The sequence below is a fragment of the Saccostrea cucullata genome, unplaced genomic scaffold (genome assembly GCF_032062105.1).
Source record: "Saccostrea cucullata isolate Sc308-1 unplaced genomic scaffold, CSIRO_AGI_Scuc_v1 ctg10949, whole genome shotgun sequence".
NCBI classification, from domain to species: Eukaryota; Metazoa; Mollusca; class Bivalvia; order Ostreida; family Ostreidae; genus Saccostrea; species Saccostrea cuccullata.
This window is the reverse complement of record NW_026923512.1, coordinates 1-20,217: the sequence shown is the minus strand read 5'-3', so window position 1 is coordinate 20,217 and position 20,217 is coordinate 1. Positions and strand designations below refer to the sequence as shown.

Sequence of the window (20,217 nt, the reverse complement as noted above, 5' to 3'; positions counted from 1 at the left end):
CGAACAGATACTGATTTTGTATCGACTTGCGACCGTTCACAGTACCCCAGTCGGTAGAGCGCTCGCTCCGTGATCGGGAGGTCTTTTTCGATCTCGGCCGCGACTACCTAGTCGATAAAATGGGTAGCAACTCAGCACACCTGGCACATTGAAGTGAAATTTGGGGGTTTGGGATGAGCCCTTTAAAAAACCGGGGCCCCCGTTCAGACAGGCATTGGCACGATAAAGATCCTCACTGCTCAATGGCCCAGAGTGCGGAGAAAAGGTAAAATTTAAAACCCTTCACCTGCATACGGTGACGCCTCCAAAAGAGGAAAAGTTCTCAGAGGGACGTTAAACAATATACAATTAATCAATCAATGTATCATTGGTGTCCTACCAAGATTCAAACCCATGACCTACCGATCAGGAAGTGAGCGCTCTGTCAGCAACCGTAAACAGCGTGATGAAATATAGTGATAAAAGGTTTACAAAGCTTTCAACTGCGATGCTGAAATCATTTAGCTATTTCCCCCATACTATGATTCTACTTCCAGTTGCATTGACCTAATTTTAAAAAATCAAAGGATCATCATATATACTGTATAAAGATAACAATAATTAAATAAACATCAAACAACCAAGGACATATAAAAATAAAACATCCACACTGCAACAATTAGTTCCCTGCACTTTGTTCATGTCCTTTTTAATTAATATATACCACTAAAAGGGACAATTACGGAAATTATTTCACATCAATCCTGAAAATTTTGTTTTTTGTAACAATATATAACAAATAATGATAATTTTGTGAGTTTTTTTTTCTTTAAACCGGCTTAACTCATCATTTTTAAACGTTGAATATTGAACCGGGGGTGTTTTTTCTCCGTTGAAAATTGAGACCAAAAGTAGTTGCATTGAATTTATATTCCGGCTCATTTTTCAACAGCTTGATATTTTTTTCTTATCCCTGTTGATCTCAACAAGTTGAGAATTGACCTTGTTGAATATACCCCACCAAAGATTTTAACATTTTTTGAACAGGGAAGTTGCTTCACGGGATTTATCAGTATCTCTATATTTATATTTTTCGGTTTCAATTTTTCCATTTTCAAGAAGAATACAAATAAACCTATCATTCCGTGTATATATGTACATTTTGAACAGTACACGATTGCAGTTACCTTCAAGCATGACAACTTTATTTCTTGACAATACTTTCTAAAATCCATACATTTGTAGCACCCATAAATAACAACATAATTGGGCAAAAAACAAAATTGACATCTTGTGTCTACAAAGTGAGCACTGTATATATACTGATATTGATCAGGTGGGCAGAACATTCCATCTAGTCGTATTCAGTCTTAAATTAACAAAAATAAAAGCCTACAAATTAGAATAAAACACATGGCCAAAATAAATCCAATGCACTTGAAATCTACATCGATAAAAATAAACCTGAACTTTCCTCAATTCAAATTGAAAAAATGCTCACATAATTTATCTCAACTTGAGAGAAGAGCACTTAACCAATAACGAAATCGCAACTATATTGTAATTAAAAAGGCTGACAAAAACAAAATATGTGTTATGAACAAACACGACAATATTAAGGAAGGCGATCGCAAACTGAACACTAAATATTACGAAATCATTGACGATTTTGATTTATCATTACTCCAAAGGAATATTGAAAATAAAATCAAACTTAGACCTCATGCTGAATGCATAATGTTCAGTTATGACGTTAACATCCCTTTATACAAATATGCAGTTCAATGAATTACTCACAGCTGTCAGTGAAGCATACTCTATATACAACAAAGGAGCATTCAAAATTCCTTCACCACCTACAGAGGATCCTCTGTGGTTGTTACAAACAATATAAGAGAACAGGCTTGCGGTCAATTACTTTGAAATGTAATTAATTACTTTCAAATACATTGATAATTTTGTCAATTACTTGCAATTACAATTACATTGATTTTTTCAAATGTAATTAATTACTTTCAATTACTTTGACAAATGTAATTAAATACATTTCAAATTCTTCGAGTTTTATATAAAAATCAAAGTACTGAAAGTACTCATGGGAGTTGAACATTGTTATCAGAAAGATCTCACAGGAAGTATAGGAACATCTTCATGCATTCAGATTCAAGTCAGCTAGAACTGATTTGTTAGAGATACAAAATGAAACATTAAAAATGATTTCTAAATGCATTTAAATAGCCACGATCATGGGACTGCTCTTAAATTAGCTGCAGAATTGTAGCTCTCCGAAAAAAAAATTAACAAACCGGAGAGCTACAGTGCTATCCATTGAAAAAACTGTATATATATGCGGACGAACAGTTCAGCTCCTAGCTGTTTTTTTTTTTATATATAGATTCAATTGCAATATAGGAAGTGAACACAGCAACTTAATAGCTTTAAACGATAAATCATCTGGAATGCAACTTGTAGATATAGTTTTTCATAAAATTAAGATTTTTTTAAGAGCATGCGATAAGGCTTTTAATTTGTACGTTAAAATAACGATAAAACAGAATAAATTTTATGTTTATGAATTATGTATTTTCCCCACTAATAACAAGATAAGAAATTTAATCCACTAGAATTTGTCAAATAATTATTTGACCAATTTTTATGATATGATTTTCTTTTAAAAACTTTGTTGTCAATGCATCAAGATCGATAGAGTGACTTGTATTACAAATTTTAATTCAAAACAATAGTTCTGATAGTTTTGTATGTGCACAAAGAAAATATCCAATTTTACAAATCGTATAAACCTGCATGTAAACTTTCCCTGCGAATTAATGGTTAAATTTTATCCATAATAATGATTAATGAATCTCCTGGAGGCCTCTTCATCGGTATATGTATTAAATGGAGGTTTCTTGGCTCGAGAGTTTATGATGTCTAAATCATATTTGGTCTTCTTCTTGGGCAAACGATCTCGGCTTATCGTCTGCGTCTTCATCCTAGCATCTTTCTTTCTGTAATTTTGGCTACTAGATGGCACTGTTGTTTGTGTTGAACCAATGGGAGGCAGGACTGTTCCATAGCACGAAGGTGTTTCTTTTGGAGGGATTGTCTCAGGAAAAGTTGTCCCTGGCACTGAAGTAAAAGTGTCGACACCTCTCCTTGCTTCCTTTGGAATAAAAATTTGTCTTCCAGCCAGATATCCAGAATGGTTATTGGAACCTGAAACACGAATAGATCCCAAAGTATTGCTTGATACGCGAACAAGTCGACTGCTTTTAATTTTCACTGTCCCATAACCAGGCACATGGCCGATTGAAGTTTTCTTGCTTGAAAAGCTTTCATAAGAATGCCCTTTTTCTAATGAATGTACTGGAGCCGAATTTTGGCATATGCATTTTAAAGCAATGCCACTTTTCTTATTTATGGGTGGGAATTGTAGTTTAAGATCAGTGTATGAGACATTGTGTTCTCTTCTTGAAGACTTATCAAAACGTTGTTTTAATTTTTCGAGGAAAACAGTATTTGGAATTTCTTGATGATTCTCGTTTGTTCTTGACAATGTCCAGGGATGTTTAGTTCTAGGATGTTCTCGTTGGTTTGGCATTGTTATCTCTGACTTTAAACCATGCATCACCTTGTTTCTCGAGTTCTGGACCTACAAACGTCAACCAAGTATTATGCATCATTGTTCAGTTAACTGATATACTCGGTTCCGGGATCATAAAACATCAAATATATCCAAATTTGCCTATGTTTCTGAAAATGGGCAAATAAATATTTTTGACACCCTCATTTACTTATACTTAATTTTAATGTGGGTTTCCGGATTATATTTCCTACATGTATGAGTCAGGAAAATATGCTCCTTTACAATTGTCATGATTGTAGCGATGGAAAATATAAATATAAATTATTAATTATGGATCTGACTATATAAAAAAGGGTAGTACAAGTTAGATCTTAGATATTTGCCTTTTTAAAAATAGAAATGATTAGTTTGTATAGTTTGTAGAAATGATTAATTTAGAATTAATTTAGAATTAATTTGACATATTGTCAATAAAATATGTTCAAAACAAAAACAATTAATTTATAATTGTAGTTAGAACGATTTTTTCGTTAATCTGCATCCGTAAAAAGCACCCAGTTTCTTAAAAATATGAAAATAATTATGAATATTACTTTTAGTGTCATAAAACCTACCTAAATGCGAATTCTTCAATGAACAATTCCCGAAATGCATTTATCTGTGTATTGTGACGTCAAAGTTTGTGAAATAACAAAAGGCAGATCCAGCAATTTAGTCCCACTTTTTTAAGATATTAAACGGATGACTATCAGATTTTAGAATAAAAATATATACAGATATTTTTGAAATATCAAGAATAAAATAAAGAGTGTAATTTGTTATTTTGTTAAAACATCGCTTCTTTTTTCGGGAAAATAATATTTTCACGTCATTGGTTTTCACCTTTCTAATCCGTTTTTGCGGGAAAATGAAAAATGGCAGCTGCTGTGAACGTGTGAAAGTGATTGTAACGATGATGGTCTTGACTGAAGAGACGTGGACTAGATTAGGGTCTTTTGATGTAAATTTTCACTAATCTGTTGGTATAATTTTGTTAATTTCTCAACACATCTTGCGTTTTCAAAGCCTCAATACCTGTTTTCTCGGAACTCCGTAGCGCACAAGATCATCATGAACATGATGGAATTTGATGACAGTGAAAGTTTTTATCCTCTCATCTCAGAGGAAAACATTTTACTGACACCACCCAGGGAATTAGAATCTGGTAAGTGAGACATGTGGCTTATGCTCAAGATTATTATATATTTTCGCTGAAGTTACTTGCACTAAGTGACTAACTACTGTCAGGGACCTATATGTTAGTATATAGGTCCCTGCGGGTAACCCGAATTACCGAAATGCCCATGATTTACCGAAATGCCCATGGGAATTTTTTTCATTTCGCAATGCCCCCAAAAACAGTCCTGAAATGCCCCTTGAATTATATTCTAATAGTAATTTTATGATAATATATGATAAATTTTATGAACGAAACTGTGTATTTTGAACACAAATGTTAAAAAATGTGTTTAATTGGCTAAAATATTGTGACCTCTAAGAGCGATAACTCTTGCAACATTGTCTCAGCGGGAAGCATGTTACCGTCCGTTATTTTATGATCCCTCTTCTCTCTCTCTCTCTCTCTTTCTCTAGATCTCTCTCTCCCGCTCTCCTTTATTTTGTTGAACAAATTTTATTCCGCATGTCTTGTTAAGTATTTAAAAAGAAGAAGAGGAAACATGGCAGAAATAGGCCTACAAGTAAGTATACACAGTTTTATTTACATCTCATACAAGTATAATAAACGCAAGATTTAAAAAAGGGAGATTTTTAAAATTCGACTTCTGTGTAATCAAATAATATTGATAATTCCAATTCCATGTTAAGTGAACATGCAGAGTTCAATAGGTAAAAAATATTTTTAACAAAAAAATGCAATCATGCTTAAAAAATTACGGCACGTCTGAATACTGGTCCTACACAGTAATTGGAGCTCATCATGCTCATGGGTAAGATATCATTGATTTAAATTATTTTGTACTTATCTTTTAACCAAAATGTTGATTACAAATAAAAAAAAATCAACCATCATCATGATCATTTCGTCAGATCCCTTTAAGAGAAGAATTAGAAGCGGATTATGGAAAATTAAATTGCTATTTAAAAATAATTATTTGAATTGTTTGAAAAAATCCATATTTGAATGTTTTTTTTTAAATACATATTTAGGGCTTACTAACAGCTACAAAATAAAAAAATAAAAACTTACCTCTGCAGTGCTTTAAAGAGTCGTACTCTTTCTCATATCAATCTCGGCAAATTTTTTTAATGGATAACGGTACGCAGTGGGAGAATACGTAAACCCCTGGGGTTCAGAGTTGTAAAATTTATAACCAAAGCTATAGCATATTTAATTAAAAAAAATTAATTCAAATTATTCAGCATGTAAATCGACATCATCAAGAAAAAAATATTTCTGTAGGAATTCTGCTACACATGTAATATGAATACAAATACTACTAGAGTTATCTCTCTTAGATATTAGATAAACGAACCTTTTGAAAGAAAAAAATACATTTGTTAATATTTTTTTTAATTCGATTTCTTGAAAATATGTTTAATTAACTCATTATCTTTCATAAAAACCAACGTATTTAAGTTTTAAAGGGGTATTTCGGTAGTTTTATGGGGCATTTCGGTAATTTCCAGGGGCATTTATATAAATCAGGGGATTTACACAAATTTGCTGCAAATTACTTTTATTTCTCAAGGAAATAGCCCATGTTTACATAATAATACTTATAGATATATGACACTGGTCTAAAAATTGGGATGAATCACTATTCAGAAAGTACAGAATCCCCGATTGAAAAAGTGTGTATATAACAATAAATTTTATCTTCTTAGAACCACAGGTGCTTGAGGACAGGACCCCCCCCCCCCCAATATAGACCCCGGGCCTGTTAGACTTTTTTTCACAAAAATTATATATATATGACATATTTGATATAATCTATCCCATCAATTCAGAAAAATTGCTTAAACTAACATTTTATAAAAATTTCTACCCCACTCTCTATACAGTTAATTCTCGATAAACCGCCACCTTTTGTAATTTAAAAATCGTGGCGGTATAACAAATTTGGCGATGAATTGAATTTTCCATCTTTTAGGAAATAAGACGTAGAGTTATCGTTCTTAGAAATACCATTTGGCGTTTCTATTCTTATTATCACATGTACATTATATATAAACATATTTCTAAAATTGAAAATTCTTCAAGTAATTTTTTTTATTTAGAATTTCGCTAAAACAAAATATTCAGTTATGAAATTAAGACAAGTACATGTGTATGCATGTAAATCTGCACGTCTGATATTGAAAAAAAATGCTGGGTCGATCGTCGTGATATATTGCCTATAGTACGTAAAATGATTTCTTGAATAAAAACATTGTTTATGAAATCATTGTTAATGAAACGTTCACAATTTCTGACTTATAATTATTTTTTAAGCAACGTTTTGCATTGTTTTTAGAAGCAGAGATCATCAAAATAATATCGTTATCGGCGTACTTTACAACAACCGCTTTCGTGGCGAAGCCTTGACTAATATACAGTTATTGACTTGGTATGCGGGCAACATATGATTTGTTGGACCTTAAGGTGAAAATATTGCCCGAGGCCGCAGGTCCAACAAATCATATGTTGCTCGAATCCCAGACTATAACTGTTTTGTTATACCCTTCACTGCTCACTTAAGATTGATCAATTTAATCAATACACGCTATATTATCAATTATTTTATATTGAAAAAATAAATGGCTTCTTCAGTAAAAATAAAACATCAAGCTGAGAAAGAACTAAATCAATTATATATCTATTGTATCACAAAAATTATTCATCACAAAACGTACTATTCCCTTCTTCATTACCTTGCTGTAAGCAACAACTCTTGTAGGTCTTAACTTCGGCTATTTTCGCGTCGCCGATATTGAACTGATTAATTACTTGTGACGTAACAGACAAGTGACGTTGCGGTCAAACAATTCTTATGTAAGACCGGTCAATAGTGAAATTGTTAGACCGATGTAATAAACAGCTCTTTTGTTGGACTTTTTATTAGTAATAAATACATAGAATAACATTTATAAGGGTATAACAATGTTTGTTATCCTCAAAACGTTACGCCTTCTTCAGTTTGGTGTGGATTTCTATTTAATTTTGCAAATAAGTGTAGATTAAATTATGATTCAGTTCATCGGATCTTGATTTAGATAAACAGTGTTGCCTTGGTTACGCAGCTAGGATAAGGCTGCCCGTAAAATATCAAACTGTTCAAACTGTACTAACTTCTCTGAACTACCTAGATATGACGGCATAATAGAATATGACGTCAAGTCACTGCATACTTGAGCTAACATGACGGGGAAAGTGTCATAACTATTACATGGCATGAAGATTTATTTTGGGGACTTGTTGTTTAATTCAAGTAAAAAAATTGTTTTAAGCTCAATTGTGCTGTTTTGATGTTGAACATTTGAAATTTAAATATTCCTATTCATTTTGCTTGTCCGATATGCACATATTCAAACAAAAGCGGAAAATTAAGTGTGAAACGCTCCCCTTACTTGTCCGTAGACAGAGTTAGAATTTATGAATCGTGTTTATATTGGACTGGCACAAGTGATAAACAAAGACAAATTGAAGATAATCAGTGTGAATCTTTCAGAGAAATATGGCCTCTATCTGAATTTTGCTGGGGGATGGTGTGTAGTTTAGACATTTTTGTGTAAATCTCGATAAAGAGTGGAAAACACTTCTTCTTATGTTGGTAAGTTGAATATCTCGTAAAATATTTTCTAAACAGGTAAAAATTAAATCTGCCCCCAGCACTTTCTATATACCATACCAGAGATCATGATGAATTGATCTGTGTAACAAACTTTGCACAATATTTTTGTTTTGCACTTGTGCCGAAGCCATTTTTGTGCAACAATTAGGAATATCATAAATCCCCGTCACGTGATCAACACAGTCATGTGACATCAGAAAAAAGCTTTAAAATAGAACCTGATTAAACTATTATCTCAAGTTGACTACAATTTTAAACAAGGATTACATATTAAAATTTAAATCTAGCTCAAAATATAATGTATATTTTCAAGGCATTTTTAGCCTTCGGACAGCCTTATCAAAACTGCGTAATGAAAATAAAAATGTTCTATTATAGGTTCTTAATTCTACTCATTCTACAGATTCATCATTTTTTAATATACACAAGACAAAATTGCTAACACACCAATTAAAATTCTTCTTTGTGAATTGAACATTTGGCTAATCGGTATGAGTATATATAAAACGCAATATTTTCCAATACAATGAGATTGGGAAATGTCTTGGTGTCAGAACAAAACCTTAAAATGACCTTCTTGCCCAAAACCAATTCCCCGACATGCATTGCGTACCTCTTTATTGCCCAGATATGTGCATTGGTAATTACCGATGATGGTCCTTGAGGTAACACCAGAAACAGTCTCCCAGTTAAAAAAAATTCAAATAATATGCAGCATTTGACTTTTATATCGCCTGCTAGTCATCCAATGCCTAGGTTTCCATGCCCAGTCCACTCAACTTCCGGCTGCATCAATTTTGTGGAACGACATTGAAATTGAGTTGTGGTGTTAACTTAATGGCTTGGCTATCTAGAGTGAACATTTTTATGTCTACTAATCTATTTTCAACAATTTCTCACCAGAAGAATAAATATTGTTTTCATTGTTTAAATCTTTTACGTATCTTTCCAAAGGAACCCCCTGCAGGCACCATACTGTCTGTTTTATCACGCTCTTCTGGGATCAAATGCCGCATACGGTATAATTGTATTTCTGATTTTCTAATGAGTACAAACATAAAAAAACAAAAATGCAAAGAAAAAAATTAGAAATTTATCCCTCCAAATTATTGTAGACTCGATTTTCACGTTTTCTATGAAATAGTCACACATCAGTAAACATTGTAGTTATTTATCAATTAAGACATTTGAATACTTTATTTTTTGATTTTGTATCATAATAATACATCAAATACAACTGAAATAAGTTTTGAAAAGTAAAATATTACTTTCATTTGTTGGTGCGTTAGCAATTTTGTCCAGTGTATAACGTGGCATGCAAGAAGACTAATCTGAGAAACAATATTCTATTTTATTTTTTTAATTCATTATATTGACTTTTTTACTGAAGGATGAATTCTTCTGATCATTTTATCTCAAGTGGGTCTTCGTACTTTGACATGTCGTAAAATTCAAACTGATAACAATTTACAAACAAGTTTTAAATTTTTGTATGATTTACATGTTTAACTATATTTATTTTTAAAAAAATCTTTCTATGTTGTATAAATGACCAAGACGTGTGCAAAATCACAATATTTACGACAAAGGCAGTTTAGAAAGTCGACAAGTGAAGTCGACATGTTCGAGATAGGAAAAAGACGGGATCGCCCGTTTCAAAGCGACAGGAATACCGAATGGCACTCCGTTAAAAGAGCCAACCGACAGAAATTTTAAAACATTTAAAAAATTGTTGATATCACAATCAGGCCTACAGGTACATTCTCGAAAGCGGTCCCCAAATATGCCAACCAAGAGGCCGAAGTGTGTTGACGACGTCCCAGTAGCAGTGGAAAAGCGAAAATGTAGGTTAACAATGCTTTCAAATTTACTGAAAATAGCATTGTTTATGCATTATAGATACAAAAGTTTCAAAATACATAGTATACTGTCTTATGGCAAAAAACATAGCATAAACATGTTACATGACTTTGTACATGTACGGAACGTTAGGCCTAAGGGAACTTCAGATGCATGCAGACCACAGCATTCGTATTATCTTTTTTATTGCAACTTAAGTTCGTAGGCCTAGTAGATGCTAAATTTCCTTTGATATTGTAAATGTAGGATATCTATCCCAAACTAATAGACATGCCGTACGAAAATAATAAGATAACATCTATACTTTTTAGCTGTGTACATTCGATAAGAAACTAGGTCATTCTATGGCGGTTGAAAAATGGAATATTTCTGAAACATCATAGAACATGTAGAAATTATTTGATTCTAAACTACAGGCTTGGGTTCATAAAAACAAAGTAAGATAGACAAAATAATGATATTACATTTTTTGAACAATATTATTACCAGTAATTATAATCTTTTTTTTTTCTAAAACATTTTTTAAGGTAAGTCTTGTTGTCACAAGAATCACAAATGAAGAACTTTGGAAGAGAGCAGGTTTTTAGAACCACTAAAATCAGATGGAGAAAACCGTGCAAATCAGATTGAGAAAGTGGGACTGGATTTGACTAATCCCAGGGAAGCCACCATCCAACACCACAAACCAGGACCCCATCGGAACCCGCATGGCAAAAGAAAGAGAGGACATCTAACAAACTATTATGAAGTTTTATGTGTTAATTTATAACTTTTTGTTCATAAGAAGCTTTTTTAACAAATTTGCAATAATTATTACCGGAAATTATTACATTAATTTTAATTATTTGGTAAATAAAAACATATATTTTCACGTCTAAATGCCTTTATTTATTTTCATTAAATGCTGAAAAGAAATAGGGGGTGGTGACATAAAAGATATCAGAACTTTCTTATATGCAACTTACCCATACTTTCATAATATGAAAAGGAGTTAAAAAGAAACTTTACAACAAATGAACACTAACATGCACTTTTTTGACATTGAATTATTCCTTGGATATTAGACTTTCAGAAAAATATAAGCATGTGGAAAGTTGAATGCACGTTTTTTTCCGCGTATCATAAGAATACATTCTTAAAGTAGAAATTTCTCTGAAATTCATTCAAAATGCTACTCCTCCTTCAGTCTTGTTCTGATTTCAGTTTACATCTAACTGTGTACACTAGTAGTCTACTGTAAATAAAAAGTTTATTGTCCATATTGGTTTTTGCTTTTGATGAACGGTTTTACCATGGTTACTAAAATAGAAATACAGGCTTCTCCGTGTTCTCTTCGTACAGTTTTGGTATGATAACAATAAATTTTGCCACAATAAAAGACTAAAATTATACAGATCATTATTTTATGTATTGCTGTTGAAAAGTATCATGTCTACTTTCGTAAAACATGTACCTAAGATTTATTTTTTAAGAGGAATTAACATAAGATTTTCAATGCTTGGATTTCATTTTAATTGCAACAAGTAGAACAGAGTTCTTTGAATCATGATCAAGTGGCTCTTCTTCTGTGTAATGTAGAGTGGCTACACTTCTATCGATATTATCCAACTGTTCGCAAAAGATGACAGAGGAAGTCTAATTCACATGGTTCTTGTTTGCGACCGAACGGATGTTTGCGACCGTTAAATCAGCATTAACGGTCGCAAATACCAAAATAGAAGATCAGTTATTCCCATTCTAATGCAATCCATGCATTTTGTTTCTTGTTTACGTCTTATTTTGATGAATTTTGTTACATGAAATACGTCACGGAGGATTGTGTTTTGCGTCGCTCTATTATGACGTCACAATGAAAAAGCTTTCACGCTCGTTAATGCTCCTTTTACTGCTTCAAACATCAGTGAACTAGCCAATCAAAAAGTGTTTTACAAAACAATTGCATTAGAATAGAAAATTTACAAATGGCGTGCTTGATTGGTAGCTGGAATTTTCGGAATTGGCGGAAATGCAAACAAGTTCAATTCAGTTCTATCAATCTCTTCCACATTAGTGTTATAATAAAATATTTGTATTATCTAATGAGATCATCATCGATTTATTCCCATTATAGCTCAGGTGAGCATTTTGGCCAGTAGGTCAACAGGCAAAAGGGTCCTTTTCGATGTCAAATAATGACCGGGGTCATTTTTCTATGTACATGTAGAATAATGACCTGGAGTCATTTTTAGCTGTCGAAAAATTACCCCCGGACATTATTCTATAGGATTCATTATTCGTCTTTACACCGGGTTCATTTACAAAGTCGACCAAAAAGAAAAAGAAACTGAGAATAGTGCTTAAAAAAGCAACTTTCCTGACAAAATTTAGTTGTGAGATTAATATAATCATGAAGAAAAAACAGGATCTTGGTGATACTCACGAGGGCTTACGAAGGTTCTACTCTACATGTTTGTTGATACACTTGTACATGCTGTTGTTTCTCGTATCTCCATGGCTTTCAAAGAAAAATATCAATGTCCATGTAAACACAATAAAAAAATGCACATACGGCATTTAAAATTTATTACCATTTGAAATGCAAATTTTAATGAAACTATGTAAAAATATTTTAGTTGACATTTGCCGCGATAGCGTATAATGTTTTGGATTTTTCTTTCCTGGACCCCGATACACTAAACGTCAACTTTGGTACGTCTATTGAATATAGACATAAATGTTAACGATTTCTTAATATCAATTCTCTATAAAAATCAAAATGACGTGGCCACGCAATGTCTTAGATTCAGCTAATTTTTTTTTCTCACTGAAACTTCAACGAATGCAAAGATTGACTATATGAAAGAAAGCATGGTAGTTTACCCGGTTGCCACGGAAACGGGGCTAAAAGGTGTAAATTATAGTGAATATTGCTATTTATCAATAATATAAAAAAAAATTTACTAGGCAAAGCTGTTAATGTGCATATTTTTTTATATGCTTCATGACAATCAATACTATGTAAAAAATAATGTATGTCACTAAGTTTTTACAATTTCTAATTTTCTGATGCCCAAAAAGTGAATAATTAGTACTCGTTACCTCCCTTGTTAGACTTAATATTTAAAGACTTTGACAAGTGATGTGAAAATCCTAGTAGGGAGATTTAGATTCAAGAAATGTTATTTTGCAAATATCATTTAAAACATTTATGGGTAAATGAAAAATAAACATTTTATTACACTATAAAGTTGGTCTAAATGTGCTTTTTCTCTATCCGAGTTATTTCCCTTGTTGGAGCTCTTCGGTATTGAAGAATACAAAATGTGTAAAATGTAAACAAGATGGCAGACAATAAAATCTGCATTTTTTCTTCTTGTTTTGAAACATCTTGTTCAGGGAAATTCTACATCAAGAGACTCAGAATTTGATGAAAAACAGTTAACAAAGTAGGGATAATCTTTAAGAAAAGCCGAAGGGTTGATCTGGACATGATGAGTATTACACGTATAGCTACTCGTAGAAAGGAAAAATGAGGAAATCAGGGTGGTGCGGGACGAAGGCTGAGAGGATTTTAACTGTTTCCTTCAAAATGTCTACTGTTCCCCTCAAGATGTCTTTGAAATACAGATATTTCAGTCAGTTACCAGGTACCTGAGGCAACATAATAGAATTATAAATAAAAAATACTTACACATTGCAATGGGGATTAGTCGGGACTACCACACCACTACATGTATCTCTGTATTTTTTCTAAGTGATAACATGTTTGTGTCCATTCTATTTTAACATTAAACAGGATTTGTAGAAATCATACCACGGAAATATTAAACCTTTGACTTTTGACAATGATAACTGAATAGTGGGTTAGATTTTTTGAAATTTTAAGCAATATCAGGACCGTAGAATATTTGAAAGAATTGATAAGAAAAAGTGTAAGTGTAAAATTATGAAAATTAACTCAGTACATACAGACACACAGATATGCAGCTGCTAATAGTGTTCTAGATCTAAGTACATATACTTTGTCATACTATGTGAAATCTTTTTTGGGACCTTGATAAAATTAAGTTATTTGCTCTGCAAGGTAATGTATTGTTAAGTAGGTAAAGAAATCTATTCAAGAGTGTTAGAATGTGACAACTCCATTTCATTTGTACTTGGAGTTCCTATAAATTAGTTAATTGTCATGAAGCACTCTTTTCTAAGATGCAGCTTTCTGTCTCATAATTTTATTTTACTGATCACTGTTTTTTTAGCTATATATTGCAGGCATATCAGTCTTGCACACATTTATGAATAGTTTTAGTTTAACAGTATTGATCTGTACAGATGAGATCACTCTGATGCTGTGTACTTTACATGTCAAGGACATATTGTACAAATTAAAAATAGTCACATCTAAAGAACAAAATGAATTATACCACATTACACGTAGTATCCATAAAACATGTATGTTTTTATTACAATTAATTCATGATATAATAACATTTCATTTACCACTTTAAAGATTAATTGTTGTCAAATTCATTTATACTCTAGATCTCCAGCAATTTGTCTAAACCGCAGAAAAGCTTTAATTGTATAAATTGAAAAAAAAATGCTTGATGACAACATTGAATCTCCTCCTTTAACAACCATTCCTCATGATTCAGAAAATTTTCAGGATAACATTTAAATATCAGGTACATGTAATATATATTTGATGTTTAGGATTTTAACCCAAACTTTCAAATTGAAAAATAATTTAAATTCACAGATCATTGCAGTCCTTGCAAAAATTTCCTAATGAAGATTCTCAGGATTACAGATCCTCTAGCAAGGAGACCAGACAGGTACATGTATTGTGTATTAAGTAACATGGATTCATGGTGACTTAAGACATGATTGACATGACAATGCATAAAGGGAGATAATAATGTTTAGAGGTTGAAAATGTATATGTTTTATGTATAGCAAAATTTAAAGATTCCAGTTTTAAGTTTTTAAAATAATTTTTAATGAATTTTTATCCAAACTGACCAAAAATTAATGGTATTTTTTTTTTAATTTTCATGTGAACAGATAGAAATGACCAGAGCAGAGGACACACAGCCCCCCCCCCCCCCCCCCCCCCCCCCCCCCCCCCCAAAAAAAAATTCACAGTGGACAGGAAGAAACTTTCACATGAAAAATAGAAAGTAAGAAAAAGAACAGAAAGAAAAGAGAAGATCCAGTAAAAGTTGTCACTGGTGCAAGATAGATATAGAGAAGGTTTTCTAAAGATCATTACTAAAATCCACAGCAAATTGCAAGGCTGAGCTACTTTTCAAACTTATACAAAAGGACATAAAGAAATGTGAATTCGAGGAAACCAAGCTGACATCAAATGAGAGAATATGAGGGAACAAATTTTAACAGAATTTTTATTAAGCAGAGCATCCGTTTTCCTTAGAGAATGTGTGTATTCTAAATTGATTTCTTGTATTTTCAAAAATGTCACTGTTTAAGTGGAGCATACATTCCAATGTCATGTTTATTTCTTTTCTGTAAAGGCAGTATTATGAAAAGAAGCAGTTTCTTCCCTTTTTATATCCCCACTCTGCAGGAGAGGTGGTATACTGATTTATTATATACCCCCACATGGGCTCACAAATCTATAGTTTTATACTGGCAGGCTTCACATATGTCATGTATGATTAGAATATGAATACATTTTAACAAAACTGAGAACAAGATTAATTGTGAAACACTGATTCCCCCATACATGGCAGCTTATGCCACGACTCCCACGTGGTATCCCAAGAAAGATCTTGTCACAAGGAAAACACCTCTGAAATATGAAAATCTAGTCCAACGTCAAAGGTTGTGGTTAAGGTTAAAGTTTTTTTAAAGTCGGTCAATGTCTAAGGTCAAGGTCAAATGGTTAAAAATATTTATACCCATTAAAAAACATAATAGTATAACTGATCATCTGAATATGCTGATAAGCAATGTGATAATAAGAATTAATTCCACAATATTTAGCATATAAGGGCATTTAAAAAGAATTTGTTTGCCTTCCCCCAATAGACTGACTAAAATTCAAAACTTTTTTTTACATTGCAAGACAGGATGGGTTTTTTTCTTTTTATCCATCTTATCTCCTCAACAAATATTTTGAAATTTTCTTGGAAAATGATTTTTCAACCTACCTACCGACTTAATAATTTTACCCTGAGTTGGAGAGGGCAAACAAACATTATAATCAAGATGGTCTTGCCAACTTGTTTTGACATTATATTGTCTGACTTACTTTCATATTTTCATTAGATACTTTAAAATATCATTTATTAAATATGAGTTTGCCTTTTTACTTAAACTATACATTTAAAAAAAATAAACAAATGTTTTGAATTTGAACATATTTTAGTGAATAAATCAAAGGGATTAGAAACAATTACAGGCCATCAAAAGATTTGTAAAAATTGTTGGAAACTCACTTGTTTTATTTCATATTTAGAATAAAGTAACTAGAAGCCTAATTTGTTTCCATGGCAACATATTAATTTACCTGTCTCTGAGCTAATTGCAGAAGTTCTATTTAATTATCAAAAAGAAATTTAAATACTTGACGTATATTCATATAACATAACAATTTGTTCAATTTGGTAAAACATGTTCTTAGATGATCTTCTCTGTTATTTGTGATTAATGGGGGGGGGGGAGGTCATGCAATAATTTCTATAAAGCTGTACATTTACCCATGATTTTTTTTATTCTCATAAAACCTTAGAATATATAGTTTATTTAATGATGCATGGTTACAAATATATCAGTTGTCAAAATGGTGAAAACTTTCATTGAATATGACTAAAAAAGTCAATTTTGGCAAATTGCCAATTTTCATGCAATAATTTCTAGAAAGTTTTTGATTTACCCATAATTTTTTTTTATTTTCATAAAACCTTAGAATATATAGTTTATTTAATGATACATGGTTACAAATATATCAGTTGTCAAAATGGTGAAAAATTTCATTGAATATGACTAAAAAAGTCAATTTTGGCAAATTGCCAATTTTCATGCAATAATTTCTAGAAAGTGTTTGATTTACCCATAATTTTTTTGTATTCTCATAAAACCTTAGAATATATAGTTTATTTAATGATGCATGGTTACAAATATATCAGTTGTCAAAATGGTGAAAAATTTCATTGAATATGACTAAAAAAGCCAAATTTGGCAAATTGCCAATTTGCTAACAGCCTAAATTCTGCGATGAAAATTCGCTTAATATCCATTCAAATATCTTGAATGATATTTATTTCTGAGATTTAAGTAATATGAGCTCAGAGACTATAATTTTCATGTGAATTTACACTAATTTATTGAATGCGCACTAATTTAATTTAAAACAGAGCAAAATTTGCTTAATCGGAGGGTTCTAAATATAACATCCTTGTTACCATGGCAACCAAATTGAAAAATTAGACTTTAACATCATATTTATTAAAGATATGCCAAATGTAGTAAATGGTGTGAAATTCAGCTAAATCGGAGACATGTCATGTCCACGACCCTATTCAAAATTTTGATTTTTATAGAGAATTGATATTAATTGATCAGAGAGTTATGATATTTTGCTCTTAAGAATTGCTTTACCTCATATTACATTGTAATTGTAAAGCCTACAGTGTAGACACGTCTCATTTTAGAATTCATGTGATACAAGTAAGCATATCTATGCTGTACGACCCTCGATTTTCCGGCATAGTTTAATTAAGTTAAATTTGTATGAGGAAAGAATATTTGTGTTTCAAAAAAATGCTGACTTCAGATCTATATTTTATTCCTTTGTGATATATAGGGTAAATTTGAATGAAAAAGCACACGATTTGCAGCCATGCTTTGTACTTTCATTTCTACAGAGAACATAGATATTAAATAGAATATAGGTTTTCTCCAAGTCTATCTAAGACCAAACTGTTGATATTACATTAGGTTTGGTTTGTGCATATTTTAAAAATATCGACATCATCAATAGCTTGATATATATTACGGATTTCATCTCTAGAACTTTGAGAAACCCTTGTGGTATTTGATAGACTTAATTAAAAACTGAAAATAATATTGCTAATCAAATAAAAAAAAAAATAATGAAAAAATGCACGACTTATATATAAGGGTTAAACCCAAACTCAGAATAGAAAAGGGACTGTGACAATTGTGAAATGCACTTACAAACAAGAGGCTCATGGACCACATTACTCATCTAATTAACTTTGGCCATTCTGCAAATGAACAGATTTCTCTCTTTGTAATTCCTATCTTCATTCATAACCTTGCCCTTCCATCAGGGGACATAATTTTAAAAAGGAATATACGGTACTCCAAGATGCTTCCACATAAGTTTAAACTTTTTTGGCCCAGTGATTCTTGAGAAGATTGTAAATTGTTTTTTATATACTTTTTAGTACTTTAATGTAAAACTTGTATTCCCTGTTGTGGTCCCAACCCTTTCCCTGGGGATCATGATTTGATCAATGCTGAATGAACACTACCCCAAGATGCTTCCACATACGAAGCTTCAGCTTTTTAAGCCCAGGGGTTCTTGAGATTTTTAATGACCCCACCTTTCTTGATTATCTCTCCTTGGAAGGGGACATAGTCATTTAAACAATTTCAATTTCCCTTTACCTAAGGATGCTTTGTACCAAGTTTAGTTAGAATTGGCCAGGTGGTTCGTGAGAATAAGTTGAAAATGTGAAAAGTTTACAGACGGACGGGTGGACGACGGGCAAATGGTCGATCAGAAAAGCTCTTTTGAGCTTTCAACTCAGGTGAGTTAAAACAGGAAATAAATTCATTCAACAAAGATGATTTTTCGTTAGTTAGAAAGTATTTAAACATTACTTCTAAAATACCGAATTACAACACGTGACTCTATCATTCATCTAACTGAACGGTAGATGAACGTCTACAAAATGTGACTATATGTCAGAATTCTGCCATTCGGTGACATTTGCAGATTTTTCAGTTTATATTCACTTGATTAAATGATATGAAATTATTCTATGAATTCCCCTCTCCCAAAAAGTACACACGGAAGAAAAGCAAAAATACATGTACAAATTCAACACCCTAGAAAATAGAGGTGGGATTAGGTGCCATGGAGGAGTAAGCATCTCCTGCCAACCGGTCACATTCGGCGTGTGCTCCTTATTATGATCGGGAAAGAACAGATAAAATCCGTCGTCAAATAAGTGTATAAAAAATGGAATAACAATTGAATTAAAAACGTCAGTCAGCATTTGACTCAATGATAAATTGTATTTGCTGACAAGGTCAATGTATCAACCATAGAACTTACGAAATGATGACTTTAAACTAAAGGAAGCTTAATTTCTTTATTCATCAACTTGTTTGTCAATAATTTACCTCGTTTTATTAATTGTTCATACGTAGAGCATGCTCTTGTGTATCGAATCAACTGTGAGATATAAACTGTGTATGCAGGTGATGAAGGTATATTGCTGCATAAGTAAGGGAGGTTGATAATAGAAAAGTTAATAATTAAAAGTCATCACGTTTATCATAGGGCTTGGTTGTTAGATTACCAACGTTTTTTCATTTAAAATATCCAAATATGAAACAAATCTCTCCGACTCTGTGATATCTTTTATCTCAAGCTAACCGTGATATATCGTATCGATATAAGAATGGAAAAAACAAATGTTAATTAACAGTACGTCGTCAATATATCTAAATATCGAGTTGAAGGCTAAAGCAAGTGGTTTTTTTTTCTTTTCACGAATAAGACTTTGCAAACATTCTGCTTCATATCTGCTTATAATGGTACGCAAATTGTACCCATAGGGATTACAAAAGATCGTTGGAAGACCAGTCTCCGAAACAACATAGATATTGTCAATCAGAAACTCAAATATCTTTTGAAGTTTACTTCAGAGTACTTGTGTGTATAGTACAAGCAGAATGTTTTTAACAAAATAATATTGCAAATGA

The 20,217-nt window shown here is 32.0% G+C and overlaps 1 protein-coding gene across 1 annotated transcript; it reads right to left on the bottom strand.

Annotated features, from left to right (window-relative positions):
• Positions 1–2,586: 2,586 nt before the first annotated feature.
• LOC134264182 (uncharacterized) lies at positions 2,587–4,221 on the bottom strand. Its single transcript, XM_062746478.1, has 2 exons — positions 4,180–4,221; positions 2,587–3,631 (listed from the first exon to the last, which is right to left on the bottom strand). Exon 2 carries the CDS (start codon positions 3,605–3,607, stop codon positions 2,819–2,821), a length of 789 nt encoding a protein of 262 aa, XP_062602462.1. The 5' UTR covers positions 3,608–3,631; positions 4,180–4,221; the 3' UTR covers positions 2,587–2,818.
• Between the last annotated feature and the right edge of the window lie 15,996 nt (positions 4,222–20,217).

What these genes read in the sequence shown, in the direction of transcription:
- LOC134264182 (XM_062746478.1), bottom strand. Translation starts at nt 3,607, where the DNA reads ATGCATGGTTTAAAGTCAGAGATAACAATGCCAAACCAACGAGAACAT.